Source organism: Anguilla rostrata, chromosome 13, assembly GCF_018555375.3.
Source record: "Anguilla rostrata isolate EN2019 chromosome 13, ASM1855537v3, whole genome shotgun sequence".
Classification (NCBI taxonomy): Eukaryota; Metazoa; Chordata; class Actinopteri; order Anguilliformes; family Anguillidae; genus Anguilla; species Anguilla rostrata.
The window spans coordinates 12,603,512-12,626,854 of record NC_057945.1 but is presented as its reverse complement, the minus strand read 5'-3'; the positions used below and the strand labels follow the sequence as shown (position 1 = coordinate 12,626,854).

The following is a 23,343-nucleotide window of genomic DNA, read 5'->3' as shown; positions in this document are numbered from 1 at the left end:
AGATTGTGAGCAAATACATTTTCATAAAGGATAGCCATTAACAGAGTTTGTCAAGGAGGAGAGGGAACTTTCTCTCTTGTGGCCTTGTGTGTGCTCATTACAAATAAGTCTTCTCTCCACTACAGGTCAGACAGGTCCTACCAATAACATCCTGGGGAGTTCAGTGATGAGCAAATGATCTTGAATCTATTTTTAACTTGGCTGGTACATGGTACAATAGGATATGCTGATGCTTATATGCTGATTTTTGTAAGATTATTGCCAGATAGCAAAAAGAGTAGGGCCTAATATCAACCCCTGAGGAACACCTTTGAGCTCCAGGAAGTCTTGACTGGCATCTACTGTAATACAATGAGAAATCATTACTGACACAGTGTATGCACTATTGGTCCAGAAAAGTATTACATAAGGGAGAGTTTCATAATGTCAGTGAATGGTGTTTTCAAAAATGATTAATATCCTTACTTTTTTTTCCAAAATTGAACTGACCACAATTTGGTCTCTGGTGAAAGGTCTATAAACCATTTAAACATTTCCAACCATTACAGTGTGATGATTTGGTGAAATTGAACTCACAAGACCACAATGAACAAAAAATCCTACAACTTGATTTCCAATCGCACCTGTCCCACTGCAACATCAATTCAGGAGGGATCAGACCGATGGGTATTGCCACTCCGCAGTACCAGCCAGTGCAGTGACCACAAGTGAACAATGGACCACAGTGGCCACCTTACAGTTTTCAGACTGTCTTTGAAGATACAGTGGGAAGTGACAGATGTCACAGCCAAAATGTCTGTGAGGTAAATTGCATGCATCTCTGCGCATGCAAGTAACGTACACTGTAGTTTACCCTAACAATACAAAAAGACAGAGACAGGTGGCCAACTTTTGCAGTGCAAATAACAGTTTAATTAACAGCTGCTACAGAGACCCCCGTGCAGGTGTTTCTATGCATTTGCTACAATACATGGTAGCACAAACAGGCATAGGGTCCAGACGATAGGAATTCCACGTTACATTTCTACTTAAAGCACATCATCACTTCTAACACACCATTTCAGCACTGAAACCAATTTTTTAAAATCAAGTTTTTAGAGTCTTTGCTTGCATCTCACACCACCCTCACTCCTGTCTATCCAAATGCAAATGCTGCTGTCGCAGAATTATTCTTTTTTTAAAGGTTTTGTGTCTGTAAACAGTGGATTTGTGGCAAATGAAAGAACTTTAAGTGTATAGACTTTCCCATAACATCCAAAAGTGATTTTCAAAAGACAGGCTGGACCCAGGACAATGTAGCTTTCTGAAAATTTGATTATGATATGCGAAACAAACTCCTTCAAATGCAACAAAATACAAACAATATACTGTTGAGTATGCACATAGTACAGTTCCTCAGTACTAGTGTCTTGTCTTCAATAACACTGTTTTTAAAATGCAGATAACAGCATTAAGGCAAACCTAACATATAAAAAGGCCATTTTGATAACACAAAACATAAAAATTGCAGGGTAACAAAAATGTACTGGACCACATAGAAAAAGGCCATATACTAACCTTTCAACAACATCAGTAACAATATTCAAAAGAATTAAAGACATGCATGACTGTACTGTCTGATTTATTGATTAATGAATTAAGTAACTAATACTGCATTGCAGGCTTGTCTTTTCCTTTTTTTTTAACACACTGGGGCTACAAACTGAGATACAGCCATAGACATTCTATACACTGCCTAGGTGTTCAACTCTGACATTCCTTCTGACCACTGTACTTGCTTATCTAAGACATTCCTGTAAGCAACAGGAGTTTCCTGTGCTGTCTGCATTGATATGCTAACTCTAGATGTTTTTTTCTTCAACCACACCCCTTCATGAATGCTCATAATAAGCCATGAGATTAAAACACTATGAGCTACAACAACTTTAGAGACAGAACAAAAGCTGTTAATAGTTAAATATCTGTTCAGAATGTAGCACATCTCTGACCTAAAGCATAGACTGAACTGCCAAAGATTTACATAAGATGGACATGTTTGATTGTTTACCCATTTAAGTGCTATTAAAAAACGAATATGATATGTCTACGCTTAACATGTAATTTTACATCTATTTCTTATTTTTGTCACAACACTTCCAAAAAAAGACTTAACACAAGCCTAAACCTCAGCCATTATTGTGGAAACCAATTGGAGCCTGTAGGGAATTGAAAGACAAGAGTTAAGGCAGTTGAATGATCTGGAATGTATCCTGAGTGTATTCCCACCAACTTAAAACTTGACGTGTCCAACACCGACCCCTTTCTTTATTCCTCCTCTATCTGTCTAACACCCTGAACGCCTCCCTTTCACAAAAAGCACCTCCCGCTCCTTCTCTCAACGCAGCTCTTCTGCTACTTTCTGCTGCAGATCCCAGCTCCAGAATACTCTGCACAACTTCCTGTCCAGGCCTTTGGTCCCAGCTGTTCACTCCCAGCTTCTTTTCTTTTCATTTGATCTGTTTTACTTTTTTATCACTCCTTTCTTATTTGTATACATTATATTCGTTGAGCTTTGAGCATAACGTATGTAATGCACTTCATAAATAAAGTTATTATTATTATTATTATTATTATTATTACTACTACTATCTCTTTTAGTGCCTGCAAGCTTGTTTTTCTTGTCTGTTTGTACAGAGCTCTATCCATTGGCTGGGCTTCTCTGCTTCCTCCATCTCCATGCGTGGTGGCTAATGACATCAACTGAAAGTATTGTGTGATGATGGAAAATATGTACAACCTCCTTAATGTGTTACTAAAATTCAAGGACAAAATATCAAGTAAGCCAATTGAAATGACCCCCCCCCCCACATAATAATAGTAATAATAATAATAATAATAATAATAATAATAATAATAATAATAATAATAATAATAATAATCCAGTTAGATTAATTCAGTCATCTACTCCAAATGTGTGGTCCCACCCAAAGCAGTACACTAATAGAAAAAACCTTTTTAACATTTTCACACAGGGCCAGACACAGAGAGCTGGGGCGTGGCGGGAGGGCGGAGAGGCAGCGGTGTGAAAAGCAGTGACCGTGGCAACCGCGGCTACTTAAATTAACCGGCCTCTTCTTTCAGCTCGTACCTGAAAACAAGAGCAAAATGGAGGACATGACACACAACAAAGGCAGAAAGTGGAAAGTGATGTACAGACTTCACTTCCCCATAGTCAGCCACCTGTATCATACTGCCCCGCATATGGTCACGTGTGCCTTGCATATGTTGTCGCATGCCCTGTGTATGGCTGGTGAAAGGTCTTCCTCTGACTGACACTCTGCGCTAGCTTAGCTGTAGCCGGCAATATGTTTTTTCTCTTTGCATCACTGGTGCATAATCACTACGCTGCCTGTGTTCCTGGTACTTAAATGGGATGTTCGTCATACAGCCATAGCTCCAATATTGTGTCACAAGGGTACAGTACATGGAACAACCGCACTGCATTGACATGAGTCAGGAGTGACTTTCATCCATTTAAGACAAAAAAAAAAAAACACTCCAATCACTCCAATCTTCCAATCTGGAACGGCCAATTGTAACTGTAGGGCCGCCCTGTCTCGTCCCTGGCCCACATAGTAGCCCGCAACTCCTCCGAAATGGGTTCAGCTGCCCACCGGCAGAGCTCCCCCCATCTGGGGAAGGACTGAGTGGGTGGCGTAGACAGACAGAGGGAGCTAAATCGACCAGAGGGGATTCTGGGAGACACCACAAATTAAACTGGGCAGTCTGTGGCACAACCGGCCACTGCGAACAGGCATTTGCATAAAGACCTACATGGTCCAAGTTGCTTGAACTTTGACCCTACTTACCACTGTGTGACCCCCGTGGCAAGGTCAACCCGTGACAGATCTAGCTGTACCTGGAACAGAGCAGCACAAAAGGGAGTCAGACTTGTAAAGGGTTAGAGAGTAAACCACAGGTATATTTACAGCAGAGTCGGGGAAAAGGACTGTGGTCAAACAACTGCCCTCTACCGCACATTTTTGTTAACCGGATTTATTTACTGGTACCAGTCTAGTAAAGAACAGTGATAAGTGGCAAAAAAAAGACTGGGCACAGGTTTTTAGGTGCTTTCCGTTCTTGGTCTCATCTTGGCTGCCAGCCGACATTTTGGCCCTCGACGAAATCTGAAAAACGACAGGGCAGGACGCAGAGGCGAGTGCAGGTACTTTGCTGACCGCAAGGTGTCCTCTGCTAACTCGCCTCCACGGGAGAACGACTCGTAAACCGCGGTGTGTAAAGAAGCGGCGTTGACATTCACGCGCGTCAGAGGACGTGCTTGTCTGCGTCCTCCCAAACGACAGCGGAGGCTGTCGGAGCGAGAGCGCGTCTCAGCTTTCCCGGGGGACCGGGGAGGAAAAGGGGGCGGAGGAAAGGGAGAGCCGCGAGGGCGTGGGCCGACCTTGCCGATGACCTCTCTGTCCCGGTTCATGAAGGACACCGTGTTCTTCACAGACAAATCCAGCTGCCTGCGTCTCGCCTCCTCCAGAGAGAGAGGAAACTCAAATCTGCACGGGAGTTCACAGAAAGAGAGAGCCAGAGTTAAGTTACACAAAACCTCACTTGCTCACTTAAAGAGAGGAAAAAAGCACACAGGTTGGTCACATTAACACCCAAACCATCATCTTTGATAAAGACACCAGTAGAAAAAAAGAATCACACTTGGCAATGCACAGTACAAATTACATTTCAGCCCATTTTAGCCTTGGGAACACACTGCATTGATGATGCGTCAAGTTCCCCAAGACGTTTCCTGCAGGCATTTCATCAGCCTGCACTGAGCAAGGCTCTACAGTGTTCCCATATTAGGAGCATTTCCTCCTGAAATTTGATGTGTGCTAACTGGAGAAATAATTTAGCAGCACTTCTACTAATTGGGATACATCAGTGTGCTCCTGAATTTTAGTGTGCTCCTAAAATTCAACTTAGGAACAAATGTGGTCCTTGGAAAAAAAAAAAGTTAGTGTAGAGCCCTGCTCAGTCAACTCATTACTGAGAGAAAGAGAAGGAGATCAAAATGGGAATGATCTTGTGCTTGATCCCTTGATTTCTCACCTTTCGTTGTACTCTGGGCTGACCTCTCTCTTTTTGACACTGGTCTTTCTTTTAGTGGCCTTGTGTTTGTCTGGCAACAGGATGAAGGAGACGTAGGGGTCTGAGACTTCCTTGCCTCCGGCTGCCAGATGCCTGGAGACACGGGAAGACAGAATGATCTGCATGGCCCCTCATAGCTTCAGTACAGTCAGTCGGGTCAATTAAAACCAAGCAAGAAGATGCGCTTTGATTAATTTCCTTTTGCCGGGGAGCATCTGCAATTTTTCACTCAAATTCCATAATGTGAAATCTGCTGCATTGCACAAGCAACGGAAATCTTACTTTCTTCTGCGACCTTTAGACTGGTATAGCAATAAAATGCAGCATTGGAGACTAAATTCTGCGAGCAAGGAGACGAAACAACTATAAATGAAATCACATTAACTGCTACTAAAAAACCGATTGGATACAGCGGCAAAATGAACGGATTCAATCCAGATTTGTCCTCAAGTTTGACTTTCAATCAAACGAGCGTGTAGCAGGCATGGATCACCCTACTGAAAAACGGCTCAGTGGAAAAAGTAAGCCTTGCATTCAATGGCATTATTTGAAGTTAATTTAGTCAAATGCTGATTGAGTCCTGGTCATATGGACAGTAACGGCCTGGCCCTGAGACGGGTCCACCTGACGCTCAGATAGACTGACCTGCAGGCGTGAACTGTGACGGCCAGCTTCTTCTCCTTGGTGAGGTAGGAGAGAGAGAGTTTTACCTGCCCCCTTTCCTCCTGTCCATCAGGCCTGTGAACACAGAGCAGCACTGAGGAATCAGTGTGTGTGTGTGTGTGTGTGTGTGTGTGTGCGTGTGTGTGCGTGTGCGCGTGCATGCGTGTGTGAGAGAGAGAGAAGAGAGGAGCAGAGACAGAGATAAAGTGTGAAGGAGAGACAGAGTAAAAGATAATGTTCTTTTTTGTAATTCTTAGTAAGTAATTGTGTCTGCTCGTCCAGTGCCGTTAGTTCCTCAGCTGGTCTCTTCCCTGGTTGGACACTGACCTGAGCCGTAGCCCCTGATTGGCTGCTGCAGAACTCGCCGGGCCTCCCTGAACACCACCACTCTGCGCCATCTTAGTGTCAAGGACCTGTCACACAGGAACCATGATGACAGTCCATGTCATTACCAGTAGCAGTGCAGTCAAATGAACCAATGAAGCAATGATACACAAGTAGGAGTCATTATCCTCCAAGTCACAGTGTTGCAAAGGCATACCCTCAGTACAGAAAAGGGGAGAACTAACACACTAACACACAAATGTGTTAGCCAATATGCTTACCAATTATTACCAATTATTAATAATTCAAATAATCGTGTATATCAGTGTTTTCACACACCTTGAGTTCAGCTCTCAGCAGAATTTGACTCCCAGGTGGGACTCCATCCAGCCTCAGCCAGCGGTCCAGAACCAGGCCTGGTTCTGACAGCAGCTCTCTGACGGGCAGAACCAGAGAGCCTGTGGGCTGGTCCCCAGTGTGAGTGAGCTGGAGAGAGAGAGAGAGCGAGAGCGAGAGCGAGAGCGAGAGCGAGAGCGAGAGAGAGAGAATGTTAATTAGCTCAACATATGCTGTACATATTAAAGTTCAATATAATGTTTGTATCCAGCTTTAGCATGCAGTCCATGGAGCTCGTCCCTGAACCACAGTGCAATGCCTTAACCGAATGAGCCACCCAGCAGCCCCCAATATATCCCAAGTCCTAGAATCATCCTTTGAGAAACTTTGCATTCTATGGAAATTAAACTAAAATTACTAAATTAAGTACCAAGGATTTAAAATCTGCCTTGTAAATAACATTTGCTTTGGAGTGTGCATGGTGGGTTTTTATTATTTGAAAGTCTCACCTTCACAATGAGCATGTCATGTTTGGGGTCATGAACCAGGAAGTGAAAGGCCTCCTTCCACTGAGGCGAAGTGGAACGATCGCACACCTTGAAAGCAAGGAGAGCAGATGGAGCTAAATATACTGCCCTTTCCAATGATATGTCACATATTGAAAAGCATTCTTTTAGGACATGGAATTAATAAAGGTTAGGTTTCTGTTGAATTTAATAACTTACTCATAGTTGTTAAACAAAGTAACTTGTCAGTGTAGTCATGGTAACTACAACATGTCTTACCTTGGTCTTGTGGGAGGTATCCCGCAGCACAAGCTCCGCCCCCACCTTTGGCTCCTTCCCACTCTTCTTCAGCTGGACACACACACGTGAGAAAGTGAACATCATCCACTGATCACAATGAACACCACAAAATTCACACTTCAAGTAGTCACCTACCCGTCACCATCAACTGAACAAGTAACACCCCAGAATGCACACTGAATTTGTACATAAACGTGAAGTTCTAAAACTGGACATATTGTTTGTGTGAAAACAAAAACCTGAACATATGAGCTTGAGGCCCAGCACCACATAATTAAACATCTGTACACAATGATAAGAGAAAGGAATTGTGGGAAGGTGGTCTCACAGGCAGGCCGTGGGCGCGGTCCATGTACACAAACAGCACAGCAGCAGAGGGCACAGCCTTGTTCAGATAGGACTGCTGGGACTGGAACTGCAGGACCTGAGGGTTGGGATTATAATCACATTCATAAAGACAGCATGGGGACTGGGATTAGTCACATTCATAAAAACATCTTGAGGATTGGGATTAGTCACATTCACACAGACAGGAGGATTAATATTGAGGACTAACACTGTAACAGAAAGATGGACTCAGTAAGTGAGCAGAGTGAGGACTGGACTCACCTGTTCCAGTCGGTCAGGGTCTGATACTTTGGGCAGCCACTCCAGAACCAGGTGAACGCGTCCTGACTTCACATCATTCAGAGTGAACCACTGCAACACACACACAGGAAACAGGGTAAATACACACACACACACACACACACACATCTATCTGAATAACATGAAAATGGTAATGAAAAACATATTTTTGTTTAGTACAGAAGGAACCAAGACAGCCCCTCCCAAAATTACCTGATCAGTGTACTGGGACCTGATGATGTCACTTAGACTGACGTTAAACCTGCAAAGGCAATGATGCAAGACCATATCAAACTTGACACACTCAATGTCTCCATCAACTGTCTATCTATCTATACAGAGACACTGAATTTTACTACAGCAGACCTGCCAAAATTCAGGACAGCAATATGTGTATCCTATGGACCTGTGTCAGCTATATTTTTCTATCAATTTTTTTTTTTTTAAGTCTTACAATATAAAACACACATTAGTTGGAAGGTAACTTATATAGTGAGTGTGTTTAGAGACAACTCATTGCAAATTGCTATATAGCAGATAACTTTCATTGACTGAAAAAAAGTTAAACGCCACCCCTTTCAGGTGAAAAACCACAAATATGTGATTAGAATGTTCTGTATGTTCTAATGCTGATGTAACAATCACCACTGGCAAATAAAATAGAGGTCTAGAACACTGACATTCCAAAAAACCTACTCTTCAAAGGGTTAAAAGAATGAAACACTGATCCACCATTACCAAGAACACCCAGCCCGCACCCACCTCCCAAGGAAGTCATCACTGTCCAGATCTTTATCATACAGCTCAAACTTCACCTCCTGACCTGGCAGTGGGGTCAGAACCACCTGGGAAAATTCCATAATGTTAGTATTTCAATACAACTAGCCATTAACAAGGTTAATATTAACTTCCATGCATCCATGGTGTTAAATGATACTGTACCTCATACAGCTCGTTCCAGGTGGGGTTGAGCTCCTTCTCGATCACCCGACTGCGGAAGCCCATGCCCCCAACATGTATGTTGACGTAAGGGTCGCTCTTCCCCTTCACCATGCCCCCCATAAGGTTGTCCTTGGCGACCAGATTCCGCGCCTCTAACAAGATGATCCGCAGCACCCCCTGCAGGACACACACTATTACTGCAGCCTCAATGGACCTATGTATAATACAATTTACAACACCAAAGAATTGTGGGATATTCTGAGGCATTGTGTTAAGGGACCTGTCAACATGCTGTTCCATTGGTTAAATGCAGCTGCTTTAAACGTTAGATAACGCATACAAACACCCACCTCCTTTGCAAAGCTGAGGACAGGACTGGTCTGTTTGGGTCGGGTTTCGGGGGGGCTGGGGACCTCACTGACCCTCCCAGGGACAATAGCCGTTTCCTCCTCATCCTCCTCGTCAGGGACAGAGACAGGGGGGTGGGGGGTGACAAGGGTTCTGGAAGGATCTTGCTCACCGGTCCTGGGTTTGAGAAAGAACACACTATAATTAGGGCCACCAGTTCAGCTCCCCTTATTTTCTTGCATTGTACTTCAGTACTCCGCCAGCTAAAGGTCCCAACAGCCTCTCCCCAGACGATGCACTCGTGTTTCCACGCTCAAGCATCCTCCGGGAGCCTCCCAGCTCCTTCGAGGAGCATTTAACAGGCTGGAATGTCTGTACAGATGTCAGACCTCGATTGATTTCTGGGTAAGGCGAGGACCAAGAAGATAAGGAAGGAGCAAGGGATTTTTTTAGCTTTTTGTTTTTTTTTATTTGGGCAACCACAGTTGCTATCATGTACGATCCCCACGGAAGAGACCTACGGGATTCCGCGCTGAAACACATGATGTTTCCAGGCCGCAGACAACAGCAAAACTCACACAGCGTAGAGTCTGAGGAAGATCTTTCATATGCAGCATTGACATGCATCCGATCGACCAGTGGGGGTCACTAGAGAATGTGAAATACAGACTCCTAACCGACTGAACCCTCCCATACCCTGGGCGATGAAATCCTCAATTGCGCGTCCTCTTAGGCAGCTACAGTACCAGCCACGGTCAGCACTGGCACGATCCAGATTCAATCCAAGACCACAGGCTTCATACATGCACCAGTGCATGGTGCCTTAGCTGAATGAGCCACACAGCAGTCCTCACACTTGTTTAAGTGTTCACCACGGACGTGAATAAATAGGGTCATTCTTTTTCTGTCCTCGAGACACACCATCCTTGACTCACCCCTGGGCTGGTCTCGCCTTGTACCATTCCTCCTCCTGACTGGCTGACGAGACCTCCTCTTTACTTGGGAGGGTGTGGTCGTCCTCCTCTTCCCCCTCAGCAGAGGTGGTGCTGTCAGCAGCTCCCACCAGCTCCTCCCGAACCACACCGCGCTCCGCCATCTTTGCGTCCAGAGTTTGTTGCAGCATTGAAGAGTTGACACACAGAGTAGAGATAAACTGTCAATAAGTATACGTGTGCAATGATGACCATAGTCTACAGTCATTGGGCTAAATTCATTCTGTCAAGTTACTAATGGTGAAAAACAGCTGCTTTGTCACAGGACAGCACATGCACACACTATTCATCTCACCTTCGTTGCAAAGCTGGGGTCAGGAGTGGTCTGTTTGGGTCGTGTTTCGGGGGTGCTGGGGACCTCACTGACCCACCCAGGGGTGACCTGAGCAGCTGTTCTCTCCTCCTCCTTCTTAGGGACAGAGGCAGGGGTGTGTGGAGTGGCTGGGGCACTGGGAGGGTCCTGATCTTCAGCCCTGGGTACGAGGAGGAACACACAAAGAGCAGCATCACTGAGTGTGTCAGTGACACACAGTACACTTATATTCTTTACAGTTACCAGCTGTTTTTATATGTGCTAACTTAACTAGAGGAGAAAAAATGCACTTAGTGTACACAAGGCTGAAGAAATGTAACAGGAATGGTGAAACTGCCATGAGGTGAAAGAGAAGGCAAGCCCAGAACTATGTTACCACTGAAGAGCACACAGAAGAATGCATGTTGGCAAACAGACAATAATTAAGATGAGAAATAATCAAATTGTGGGCATTACATCAGAGTTACATCAGGACCTCGTTCCTCACCGAGACGATATGAACCACCAACACTCCAGTCTGAAATTATGATTTAGCATGGGTCTGTGACTCACCGCTTGGTCGGCCCCACCCTCAGCCATTCCTGTTCCTGATTGGAGGGTGAGGCCTCCTTTTTGCTTGGGAGGGTGTGCTGGGCCTCGTCTTCCTCCTCAGTGGCTCCCACCAGCTCCTCAAGAAGCACGCCACGCTCCGGCATCTTTGTGTCCAGGATCTATTACACGGCAACACACTCAGACGTACATTCTTACACTGATAAAACAGCAAGTATCCACATTATCAATTACTGTTCATGTTACAGGAAAAGTAATGGTGTGGGGAATAATCCTGTGTGTGTGTGTATATGTATGTGTGTGTGTGTGTGTCACACACCTTGAGTTCAGCTCTCAGCAGAATCTGACTCTCAGGTGGGACTCCATCCAGGCTCAGCCAGCGGTCCAGAACCAGGCCTGGCTCTGACAGCAGCTCTCTGACGGGCAGAACCAGAGAGCCTGTGGGCTGGTCCTCAGTGTGAGTGAGCTGGAGAGAGCGAGAGAGAGAGAGAAAGGAAGAAAGAGAGAGAGAGAGCTTTTATAACTACATGTAACTAGTAAAACGTTTAAATCATAATCACAAGGCACACATATGCACACACACACACTTACCCTGACTAGAAGCACGTCCTTTTTGGGGTCATGAACCAGGAAGTAGAAGGCCTCATCCCACTGAGGAGAAGTGGAACGATCACACACCTTAAAAGATAAAGATGACAGGAGAGGAGGCACATTAGCCAGCCATTTCAGAGACTGGATCATAACCACTCTTGAACACTTACAATGCACAGCCATCTTCATTATCCATTAAGGTAGCTGGCATACTTTCACATCACACAGCAAATGAAAAACAACCTGCTTTTCACAGAACAAATGAAAACACACAGAGAGCAATCATTCAATTACTTGTCTATGTCAAGCTCACAAATTGCCACAGTTGGTCAGGACTTGCTCTGCAGAGCATGTGGAAGGGGGCGTGTCTTACCTTGGTCTTGTGGGACGTTTTCCCAACCACAAGCTCCGCCTCCACCTTTGGTTCCTTCCCGCTCATCTTCAACTAAACACAAAGTGTATTATACAGTAATTAAACTTTTCATATTCCTTCAGGGACACACAAAACAGATAGACATCTTTGTGCCAAATAATAACATCAATATATGAGCACTACAATGACATATACCTACTTACTAATACCACTGCATACATCGGTGCACAGTTATTATAAGAGAAAGGAATTGTGGGAAGGTGGTCTCACAGGCAGGCCGTGGGCACGGTCCATGTACACAAACAGCACAGCAGCAGAGGGTACAGCCTTGTTCAGATAGGACTGCTGGGACTGGAACTGCAGGATCTGAGGGTTGGGATTATAATCACATTCATAAAAACAGCAAGAGGATTGGGATTTGTCACATTCATAAAAACAGCATGAGGATTTGGATTAGTCACATTCACACAGACAGGAGGATTAATATTGAGGACTAACACTGGAACAGAAAGATGGACTCAGTAAGTGAGCAGAGTGAGGACTGGACTCACCTGTTCCAGTCGGTCAGGGTTTGATACTTTAGGCAGCCACTCCAGAACCAGGTGAACACGTCCCGACTTCACATCATTCAGAGTGAACCACTGCAACACACACACACACAGGAAACAGGGTAAGTAAACACACACACACACACAGGAAACGTGGTAAATACACACACCCGCACGCAGAAAATAAGCTAAATAAGACACAACCACAAACACTACCTGAGACTGATTATAAAAAGGCATATAATATAAAAATAAAAAAATAACAAAATATATAGCAATTATAAAGGACAGGATATAACATGCAAATACACTGAAATTACATAATTCATGTTATCCATACACACTGTCCTGCCTAATGCTATCACACACATACACACAACATGTATTCATTGAAGGCAGGCAGGCAGGCAGGCAGACTCACCTGATCAACGTACTGGGAGGTGATGATGTCCTTCAGACTGACCTTAAACCTGCAAACACAATCACATCAGATTAATTAAAACCTGGTGGATACAATGCGGCTGGCAAGATGATTTGTGATTGAATCAAACCTGAAAGACACAATGTAACAAACGCAAGGACTACATTTCTTGCAATCTTAGATCATTTTCAATGTACTTAACACTATATTAAATACAATTAGGTATAGACCATTGCACCCAAATACAATTATAAAAGCTCACATATCTATCTCTGTATCTATGTGGCTGTGTGCCATTTCAATATGGTGGTCATTACCAGCTCCAGACCAGGAACATGAAAGAGCTAATGAGTTTTTATCTGTCAGTGATAGATAAACTTAACGGATTAAACACAACCAGGTAACCTATGACCAACTGTCACTTTATATTTCAGACCCTTATAATGTCAGAACGATCACAAAACTTCCACGCAACCTTGAGGTACAGAACTTGCAGCTAGTACTTCAGGTCAACATAAAATGCCAAGAGCGATTTCCTACAAAATTATTCATGACATTTTTTGCCTGTAAATGCCTGTAATGTAATGACTTTTTTTTGCCTTACAAAAAGTAGCCTCTTTTGCCAGAGAACACATTGGAGAAAATGAAAGCATTAGTTACTGTACCTGAGAGATGATAGTAGCTGATTAAGGCTGGAATATGAACAGCTAATGGTACATCCCTACATGAATCTATACTATGCAGTACACGAAGACTGCTCACACAATATCAGTACTTAAGCACTCACTTTCCCAGGAAGTCATCCTTATCCATGTCTTTATCAAACAGCTCAACCTGGACGTCCTGTCCTGGCTGTGGAGTCAGAACCACCTGGGACAATGGCAGAACATCAGTACCAACATCATAAAAATGATTACCATAACAGACCAGAATTATTTCTACATTTCTAACAATAGTGCATGAGTATAGCTTTTTATGACCTAGTTATAACTACAGTAATAGCTGTAGAAATCCTAGCATATTGCGCTGTACCTCATACAGCTCGTTCCAGGTGGGGTTGAGGTTCTTCTCGATCACGTGACTGCGGAAGGCCACGCCCCCGACGCGTATGTTTGCGTAGGGGTCGCTCTTCCCCTTCCCCAGGAACTTGTCCTTGGCGATCAGATCCCGGGCCTCCACCAGGAGAATCCGCAGCACGCCCTGCAGGACAGACACTGTTACTGCAGTCTGGAAAGAGAGCCGCCCCACTTTACAAGCATCCTGGGACATTGTACTGATTAAATACAGCTGCTATAGAGCGAGATCATACCAACCACACACTGCGTCTCACCTCGGTTGCAAAGCTGGGGTCCGGAGTGGTCTGCTGGGGTCGTGTTTTGGGGGGGCTGGGGACCTCAGCAGCTGTTCCCACCTTGCCCTTCTCAGGGACAGAGGCAGGGGGGTGGGGAGCGGCCGGGGCACTGGGAGGGCCCTGTTCATTGGCCCTGGGAATGAGAAGGAACACATAAAAAGCAACATCACTGAGTGTGTCAGTGTCACACAGTACACACTTATATTCTTTACAGTTACCAGATGTTTTTTAAATATGGCAACTTAACTAGAGGAGATCAAAAAAACAGTCAAAACTTAGTGTACACAATGCTGAATAAAGTCCATGTAATAATTAAGATGAGAAATAAGCTAATTCTGGGCAAGATGTTATGTTGGAATCTTGTTCCTCTCATAGAGATCATGTGAACCACCAACAATCCAATCTGTGATTATGATTCAAATTACTGAAGAACACCGCAAATCCAAGCATGGCTTTGTGACTCACCGCTTGGTCGGCCCCGCCCTCAGCCTTTCCTGCTCCTGATTGGAGGGTGAGGCTTCCTGTCTGCTTGGGAGGGTGTGCTGGGCCTCGTCTTCCTCCTCAGCGGCTCCCACCAGCTCCTCATGAAGCACGCCGCGCTCCGGCATCTTTGTGTCCAGGATCTGGTGCACAGAAACGCATTCAAACACATTCTAGCACGGCTAAAACAGCTTGTAACAGCAGTCTTGCAACCTTTCACCATAACTTTGAGAAAGCTTCAGCATTCATACCAAAAGATTAAGAGGCTGTATGCATTTACGCATAATTATGTGTGTTATGTACATGTCCTTCTGTGTGTGTGTGTGTGTATGTGTGTGTATGAGTATGTATGTGTGTGTGTGTGTGTGTGTGTGTAACACACCTTGAGTTCAGCTCTCAGCAGAATCTGACTCTCAGGTGGCACTCCATCCAGCCTCAGCCAGCGGTCCACAACCAGGCCTGGTTCTGACAGCAGCTCTCTGACGGGCAGAACCAGAGAGCCTGTGGGCTGGTCCTCGGTGTGAGTGAGCTGGAGAGAGCGAGAGAGAGAGAAAGAGAAAGAGAGAGAGAGAGGAGAAAGACAGAGAGAGAGAAACATCATTGGACAAGCCAGAGGGGTGAAATACATGGACACAAAGTAACAATACATAATTCTGACATTTGTTTTTTAATGGTGAGTTAAGTCTTTAAGAAGTGCACTACAAAACTGTCATGCTCTCACATGCGTGTGCCTACACACACACTTTTGTCCTTCCCTCACCTTCACAATCAGTTCGTCATGTTTGGGGTCATGAACCAGGAAGTGGAATGCCTCATCCCACTGAGGAGAAGTGGAACGATCACACACCTTGAAAGAGAGAGACGTGAAATGAGCAGAGGAATATTAACCAGCCACTGCAGACAGAATCAATACCACCCTCCATCACAAACATGCCATTCACAATAAAGAACTGTGGAGATTATCGTTTTCAGTATTCACTGAATTCATTTACTCATAACAGTAGCTTCTTTACCATGGTTGGCTAGGACTCATTCTGCAAAAAGTACGGAGGTGGGCGTGTCTTACCTTGGTCTTGTGGGAGGTTCCGCCGAGCACAAGCTCCGCCTCCACTTTTGGCTCCTTCCCGCTTTTCTTCAGCTGAACTCACATACATGACAAAATTAATATCCTCTCATGTAAAGCAATGAACACCACAAATTAAACTTTTTGCATTGAATCTTCTGTCAACAATTCTGAACATGAGAGTTCAGCAAAGGAGCCAGAGATTTTCTTTCAGTTTATTGGCGGTCGTGGTTTCACATGACAATGGCACCACAAAATGAGTGCGCAGGATTGAAACTTAGCTGAAAGCTCAACGTTACTCCATTAGGACGCAAAAACATCTTCATGCCAAATAATATTCTTGAACACAAAATCTCAGTCAGCATATAGCTACACATCAGTGCACAGTTATAAGAGAAAAGAATTGTGGGAAGGTGGTCTCACAGGCAGGCCGTGGGCGCGGTCCATGTACACAAACAGCACAGCAGCAGAGGGTACAGCCTTGTTCAGATAGGACTGCTGGGACTGGAACTGCAGGACCTGAGGAGTGAGATTATAATCACATTCATAAAGACAGCATGGGGACTGGGATTAGTCAAATTCATAAATACATCAGAGGATTGGGATTAGTCACATTCACACAGACAGGAGCATTAATATTGAGGACTAACACTAACAGAAAGATGGACTCAGTAAGTGAGCAGAGTGAGGACTGGACTCACCTGTTCCAGTCGGTCAGGGTTTGATACTTTGGGCAGCCACTCCAGAACCAGGTGAACACGTCCCGACTTCACATCATTCAGAGTGAACCACTGCAACACACACACACACAGGAAACAGGGTAAATACACACACACACACAAACACACGTTTGTATTGCTATACTTGTCAGGACATCCCATTGACTTACATTCATTCCGTAACCTCTAACCCTAACCCTAACCCTAACCCCAACCACTACATGCCCAACCTTAACCCTAACCTTAACCTAATTGTAACCCTAACCCTAAATCCTAACCCTAAAACAGCCTCTTGAACTTGTGGGGACCAGCAAAAGGTCCCCACCTTGCGTAATTTTCCTCATCTTTCTATCCTTGTGGGGACATTTGGTTCTCACAATGATAGTAATACATGCCCACACACACACACACACACACAGGAAACAAGGTAAACACACACACACACACACACAGAAAACACGATACATAGATACACTGCAACACATGACAAAAATGGTACTTGTCATATTGCCCAAAAGCTCTCAGATTTTCACAGTCCATTGTAATGGGGTCCACCAAATTCAAAGGCAAATACACAGTACAATCCTGTATGGATGCAGTTTTCTGAATAATATATTTAAACAGCAGACAGGAAGACATACTGACAGACAGACATGCCTCACCTGATCAGTATACTGGGAAGTGATGATGTCATTCAGACTGACATTAAATCTGAAAACACAATGATATTAAGTTCAAGTCACTTGTAAAAGATTCCATGTATGAACCCAGAGATACTTTGTTAACGAGGAGATACGTCAACAGGATCAGATACAATGACTAACGGCGTAATGTCATTCAGTAGCGCTAGCTTAGCATTTTACGACAACTGTTGCACTTTGCGGCTCAGGCGCTAACTTGATGAAATGAGACGCCGTATTTAGTGGTATTTAGTGGTCATTTGCGCCATTCGCCACCTGCCTGCCCACACCACGTCTATGGCATATGGCGCAGGCCATCAACCGGCGGACTGGTCATTTCAGGGCACCGCCATGCAATGCGCCCACGTTTCACAGTCTATTCAAAAGGCAGTCAACAGTTTTAGCGGATTATATGTTGTCCAATTTGAATCTGATATAAATCCCAGAAGTAGGAAAATGCATTCATTGTTGTCTTTTTTATTTTTTGATAAATGTAATTGCTGTATTTATTTCTATTTTTAATTGTTTACGGCTGTTCTCATAATGCATTGCACACCACCTGCGAAAGAACGCCTAGAGAGCAACATCGGAGTAGTATATCGTTATCCTCATCGTCCATTGCAGCGGTAGGCTACAGAAATCGGCACCACGCCCTGCGCAATGTGCACGACTCTTAAAGGGAATGAAAAGAGGTCGTTTGATTGCCTATTAATAAATGCAAGTGCACCACACCCTCTGATGCTATATTCAGTACAACCCAACCCTATTTCCAGGGGCGCCATACATTTCGTGCAGTGCAGCCCTCGCCTCTAGTCCCGAAAATACTACGGAACAGCTGGATGGTACAGTTATCCAAAATTGTATCATATCTGACAGTACATGTATGAAACACAACCACACAAAATCAAATCAAGCCTGACAGATTCAAGGAAACCAACACAATGATAAAAGATGACGCTGCATTTCACTACAACAAAACTGCCCAACAGCAGTAAAAAATTATTTTTATTTTTTTTACATATTTACTATATGTTGGGTATTTTATGCCACTTTTTAAAATGAATCTTTTGTAGTGATCAAATGTATTTGTTCAATAATTTCAGATTATTCACTGACACTAATGACACTGACTGTGTGGAAAAAAGCAAAAATCATCCTGATAATTAAATTCCTAAAAACCTAAATTAGCTCTACAAGAACAGTTCCGAGAGGCCAGTTTCAGTGATGGTGAAGACCATTAGTGATGGGCAGTACTTTTGCTCGTGCTAAATTGTTTTCATGTCGTAATGAGAATTGTGGGTAATTCAGAAGTCAAACTGCATAATAAACCGGATTTTAAAGGAACAGTTTATACTGTGCATTTCTTCACACCAACATGTGCAAGAACGGACATTTCAAGTGAAAATATATTTAGAAAACAGGCCCACACCATCACACAATTAGAAACAGTAATTCACACAACTTCACACTATGCACTCACTTCCCCAGGAAGTCATCCTTATCCATGTCTTTATCAAGCAGCTCAACCTGGACGTCCTGTCCTGGCTGTGGAGTCAGAACCACCTGGAGAAACACCAGGATCTCAGTAATGTGCTAAAATTAGCCTACATGCCAAAAAACACTGGGACAAGCATTGCCAACATCTTCACCAGCATTACACCAAACCTGAATTATGTCAGCAATTCAAATGAACCTACACTAGCACAGCTCACATTAGTGCCTAGGTTAGTGCTGTAGAAATCATACTACGCTGTACCTCATACAGCTCGTTCCAGGTGGGGTTCAGGTTCTTCTCGATCACGTGACTGCGGAAGGCCACGTCCCCGACGCGTATGTTTGCGTAGGGGTCGCTCTTCCCCTTCCCCAGGAACTTGTCCTTGGCGATCAGATCCCGGGCCTCCACCAGGAGAATCCGCAGCAGCCCCTGCAGGACAGACATTGTTACTGCAGTTTGAACATACATCCACATATTTAAAGCACAAAGGTTTGTGGAATAATGAGATATTCTATACCATTCATTTAGCGACTTGTACCTGTCCTGCTCCATTGGTTAAGTACAGCTACTTTCATACTGGACAGGATGTGCACACTCTCTGCGTCTCACCTCAGTTGCAAAGCTGGGGTCTGGAGTGGTCTGTTGGGGTCGTGTTTTGGGGGGGCTGGGGACCTCAGCAGCTGTTGCCTCCTTGTCCTTCTCAGGGACAGAGACCTGCTCTCTATAGGCTGATGAGGCCGCCTCTTTCATTAGGAGGGTGTGGTCGGCCTCCTCTTCCCCCTCAGCAGAGGTGGTGCTGTCAGCGAATCCAACCAGCTCCTCCCGAACCACACCGCGCTCCGCCATCTTTGTATCCAGGATCTGGTGCACAGAAAGACAGTCACACACGTTTTAAAACTGCTAAAACAGCTTGTTTCAGCAGCAGAAAATGTGCCGTCTTGCAGCTTTTCAGCACAACTTTGAGAAAACCTCAACATTCATACTGAGGCATTAAGAGAATGTGTATGTATGCAGGGTTTGTCTGTATGTGTGTGAATACCCAGCTTGTGTGTGTGTGTGTGTGTGTGTGTGTGTCACACCTTGAGTTCAGCTCTCAGCAGAATCTGACTCTCAGGTGGGACTCCATCCAGGCTTAGCCAACGGTCCAGAACCAGGCCTGGTTCTGACAGCAGCTCTCTGACGGGCAGAACCAGAGAGCCTGTGGGCTGGTCCTCAGTGTGAGTGAGCTGGAGACAAAAAGAGATCATTGGATAAGACAGAGTGAAATGGGCAGAAACAATTTAAGAATAAGTTATTCTGAAATTTGTTTTAAATAGTGAGCTGAGTTTTTAACAAATGCACTGTGGAAAGGACTCTCTCCCTCTCATACGTGTTTGCATATACACACTTTTGTCCTTCTCTCACCTTCACAATCAGTTCATCATGTTTGGGGTCATGAACCAGGAAGTGGAATGCCTCATCCCACTGAGGAGAAGTGGAACGATCACACACCTTGAAAGAGAGAGACGTGAAATGAGCAGAGGAATATTAACCAGCCACTGCAGACAGGATCAATACCACCCTCCATCACAAACATGCCATTCACAATAAAGAACTGTGGAGATCATCCCTTTCAATATTCGCTGAATTAATTTACTCATATACATAACAATATCTTCTCTACCTCGGTTGGTTAGGACTCATTCTGCAGAATGTATGGAGGCGAGTCTTACCTTGGTCTTGTGGGAGGTTCCGCCAAGCACAAGCTCCGCCCCCACTTTTGGCTCCTTCCCGCTTTTCTTCATCTTAGTACACATACATGACAAAATTAATTTCCTTTAATAACCACCAATGAACAACCCAACATTAAACTTCTGGAAATATTTTGACTACAATCTTCCATCAATAGTGCTGTATTTAACACATCTAGCAAAGGAGTCAGAGATGTTCTTTCAGTTTACTGATGGCCTTCGTACAACTAACATGACTTCAAGTCAATGGCACAACAGAAGTCAATAAGCTCTGGTTATTTTCTGCGTGTGTGGGCACACCCACGCACTAGAACAAGAATGGAGCCTTTACCGAATAAGCCACCCAGCAGACCCTCCACCTTCCTGTTTGATTGACAACTTATTTCACCAAAGAGGGTCTGTGATGCTGATTCAGTTTTTAACACAGACAGATGCACCCATATGTGATTATGCACGTTAAGCCAAACTACCAGGTGCCATATCAACAGGCATAACAGAATTGAATACTCCTTTTGTAAAGCACTTGGCATATCTCTAATTCCTACACAAATCAGTGCACATTTATGCTAAGAGAAAGGAATTGTGGGAAGGTGGTCTCACAGGCAGGCCGTGGGCACGGTCCATGTACACAAACAGCACAGCAGCAGAGGGCACAGCCTTGTTCAGATAGGACTGCTGGGACTGGAACTGCAGGACCTGATGATTGAGATTATAATCACATTCATAAAGACAGCATGAGGACTGGGATTAGTCACATTCATAAAGACAGCATGGGGACTGGGATTAGTCACATTCATAAAGACAGCATGGGGACTGGGATTAGTCACATTCATAAAGACAGCATGAGGACTGGGATTTGTCACATTCATAAAAACAGCATGTGGATTTGGATTTGACCTATTCATATAGACAGAATGCGGATTAGGATTAGCCTCATTCACACAGTCAGGGTCTTGTCAATCCAAACCTGTATACTGCAGCTGAAATGACTGCTGCTAACACTGGAACAGAAAGATGGACTCAGTAAGTGAGCAGAGTGAGGACTGGACTCACCTGTTCCAGTCGGTCAGGGTCTGATACTTTGGGCAGCCACTCCAGAACCAGGTGAACACGTCCCGACTTCACATCATTCAGAGTGAACCACTGCAACACACACACACAGGAAACAGGGTAAATACACACACATACACACACACACACGCACAGAGGAAAAAGAGGAAATACACACACATGCACAGAGGAAAAAGGGGAAATACGTACACGCACACAGGAAAATTGGGAAACACACACACACACCCACACACAGAGGAAACAGGGTAAATACATACACTGCAACACCTTTCAGACTGTCCCAATGTGCTCGGTTTTTTTCAGTCCACTGTAATGGTGTTCAACAATTCAAAGCAAATACACTCTACAATCCTATTTGGATACAATTTTCTGAAAATATATTTAAACTGCAGAGAGATAGACAAGCAGACAGATAGACAGACAGGGAGACAGACTGACAGACAGACATGCCTCACCTGATCAGTATACTGGGAAGTGATGATATCATTCAGACTGACATTAAATCTGAAAACACAATGATATAAGATGGAAAAGATGCTATGTGTGATACACAGTGATACAAGACTATATACAATCTGACATTAAAAGGATGAAACACTGTGAATTATATAAATTCTGACAGACTCAGCATAACAAACACAATGATACAAGGGGATGCTACATTTCACTGAAACAAAACTGCCCAACAGCAAAAAAATGGTAATATTTACAATGTTTTGGCTGACATTTTATGGAACTTTTTAAACAGAATTTTTTCTACTAATCAAATGTATGCATTGTCGTAGGAACCGGGTGGGACGTGTCCCACTCAATGTTTGTAAAGAATCGAATTGTCCCCCCCAACCATAACTGATCCCTCTCCCATGTAAAGCTTTCATACAATAAAGGCGTCTACAGCAATAAAATATGACTTCAAAATTATGCGGAAAGGTCTGTAACGAATGTAAACAAAACATGAATTACTGACTCCCCTCTTCACACAGTAGCAATGGTTCACCCCCATGGCCACGAAAAGTTTGAGCTTACGAAAGCAGAAATGGGATATGTAGTCACCAGTTAGACGTGATTGTTCACGCCGATCATACTATGGACTTCACTTCCCATAACCCTTATAGAAATAAAAATGGTAAGAAGAAATTTTAGGATAGCGCTTCCGATTTTGCTTGTGTCCAAAGTTCTGCGACAGAAACAGCGATATATTTACTCACTAGCATCTGTCCAAAATGTAAACAAGCCAGGCAGTTTTCACCATAGACATATATACATGTATATGGTTTTCACGGTCGGGAAAACTTTCATGACAACGTCAGCTAAAGTCAGTTACTCACAGCGGTTGGAAAGAACGGTAACGGTAATCTTATATTTGTAACGTTACCTATCAATATGTCAGCTAACGTCAGTGTTGGCTAGCTAGTTGTCAATGAATGAACTATGATATCTGATAGTATGATACGTAGCTAGCTAGTTAATAGCTGTCGGTACACTGTCTGAATGTGATGTTCACAGAACTTAGAAAACTACCTGGCGATAGCTGCACTCGGTTGCTAAGCAGGGAATTAATGTGACAGTGTTAGCATTTTAGCCAATGTTTTGTGTAACGTTATGGACACGTCTTTTAAAATTACAAGTTTGTTTTAGTTATCGATATCTCTTTTTAACGTTAGCTCCCCCTCAATATTTAGAACGTGCATTTGTCCCCCTGAATTTTGTGTTTTCCTTTACATTTCCACCATAAATTGCTGCAGAAAAGGCACAAATTGGTGCATAAAAATTCACCAGAATGCAGGA

The 23,343-nt window shown here is 44.0% G+C and overlaps 1 protein-coding gene across 11 annotated transcripts in view; it reads right to left on the bottom strand.

Moving 5' to 3' along the window:
• Window positions 1-889: 889 nt before the first annotated feature.
• esyt1b (extended synaptotagmin-like protein 1b) overlaps window positions 890-23,343 on the bottom strand; it is a 46,726-nt gene continuing 24,272 nt past the window's right edge. Inside the window, exons 29-71 of one of the 11 annotated variants that reach the window (XM_064305101.1) lie at window positions 22,011-22,059; window positions 21,538-21,627; window positions 21,085-21,180; window positions 20,467-20,538; window positions 20,159-20,245; window positions 19,834-19,980; window positions 19,364-19,615; window positions 19,016-19,183; window positions 18,740-18,822; window positions 17,242-17,290; window positions 16,562-16,651; window positions 16,284-16,379; window positions 15,864-15,935; window positions 15,558-15,644; window positions 15,180-15,326; window positions 14,783-14,940; window positions 14,297-14,450; window positions 13,999-14,166; window positions 13,754-13,836; window positions 12,967-13,015; window positions 12,549-12,638; window positions 12,268-12,363; window positions 11,998-12,069; window positions 11,625-11,711; window positions 11,353-11,499; window positions 11,037-11,194; window positions 10,467-10,644; window positions 10,115-10,275; window positions 9,182-9,356; window positions 8,832-9,008; window positions 8,652-8,734; window positions 8,103-8,151; window positions 7,872-7,961; window positions 7,591-7,686; window positions 7,242-7,313; window positions 6,966-7,052; window positions 6,460-6,606; window positions 6,124-6,209; window positions 5,779-5,871; window positions 5,095-5,226; window positions 4,442-4,547; window positions 3,849-3,898; window positions 890-3,127 (exon numbers count right to left, since the gene is read on the bottom strand). In XM_064305101.1, coding sequence (XP_064161171.1) covers window positions 3,100-3,127; window positions 3,849-3,898; window positions 4,442-4,547; window positions 5,095-5,226; window positions 5,779-5,871; window positions 6,124-6,209; window positions 6,460-6,606; window positions 6,966-7,052; window positions 7,242-7,313; window positions 7,591-7,686; window positions 7,872-7,961; window positions 8,103-8,151; window positions 8,652-8,734; window positions 8,832-9,008; window positions 9,182-9,356; window positions 10,115-10,275; window positions 10,467-10,644; window positions 11,037-11,194; window positions 11,353-11,499; window positions 11,625-11,711; window positions 11,998-12,069; window positions 12,268-12,363; window positions 12,549-12,638; window positions 12,967-13,015; window positions 13,754-13,836; window positions 13,999-14,166; window positions 14,297-14,450; window positions 14,783-14,940; window positions 15,180-15,326; window positions 15,558-15,644; window positions 15,864-15,935; window positions 16,284-16,379; window positions 16,562-16,651; window positions 17,242-17,290; window positions 18,740-18,822; window positions 19,016-19,183; window positions 19,364-19,615; window positions 19,834-19,980; window positions 20,159-20,245; window positions 20,467-20,538; window positions 21,085-21,180; window positions 21,538-21,627; window positions 22,011-22,059 — 4,657 coding nt within the window. In that variant the 3' untranslated portion in view covers window positions 890-3,099. The remainder of the gene's footprint in view (window positions 3,128-3,848; window positions 3,899-4,441; window positions 4,548-5,094; window positions 5,227-5,778; window positions 5,872-6,123; window positions 6,210-6,459; window positions 6,607-6,965; window positions 7,053-7,241; window positions 7,314-7,590; window positions 7,687-7,871; window positions 7,962-8,102; window positions 8,152-8,651; window positions 8,735-8,831; window positions 9,009-9,181; window positions 9,357-10,114; window positions 10,276-10,466; window positions 10,645-11,036; window positions 11,195-11,352; window positions 11,500-11,624; window positions 11,712-11,997; window positions 12,070-12,267; window positions 12,364-12,548; window positions 12,639-12,966; window positions 13,016-13,753; window positions 13,837-13,998; window positions 14,167-14,296; window positions 14,451-14,782; window positions 14,941-15,179; window positions 15,327-15,557; window positions 15,645-15,863; window positions 15,936-16,283; window positions 16,380-16,561; window positions 16,652-17,241; window positions 17,291-18,739; window positions 18,823-19,015; window positions 19,184-19,363; window positions 19,616-19,833; window positions 19,981-20,158; window positions 20,246-20,466; window positions 20,539-21,084; window positions 21,181-21,537; window positions 21,628-22,010; window positions 22,060-23,343) is intronic. The other 10 variants (XM_064305102.1, XM_064305104.1, XM_064305105.1 and 7 more) reach the window with 10 other exon arrangements.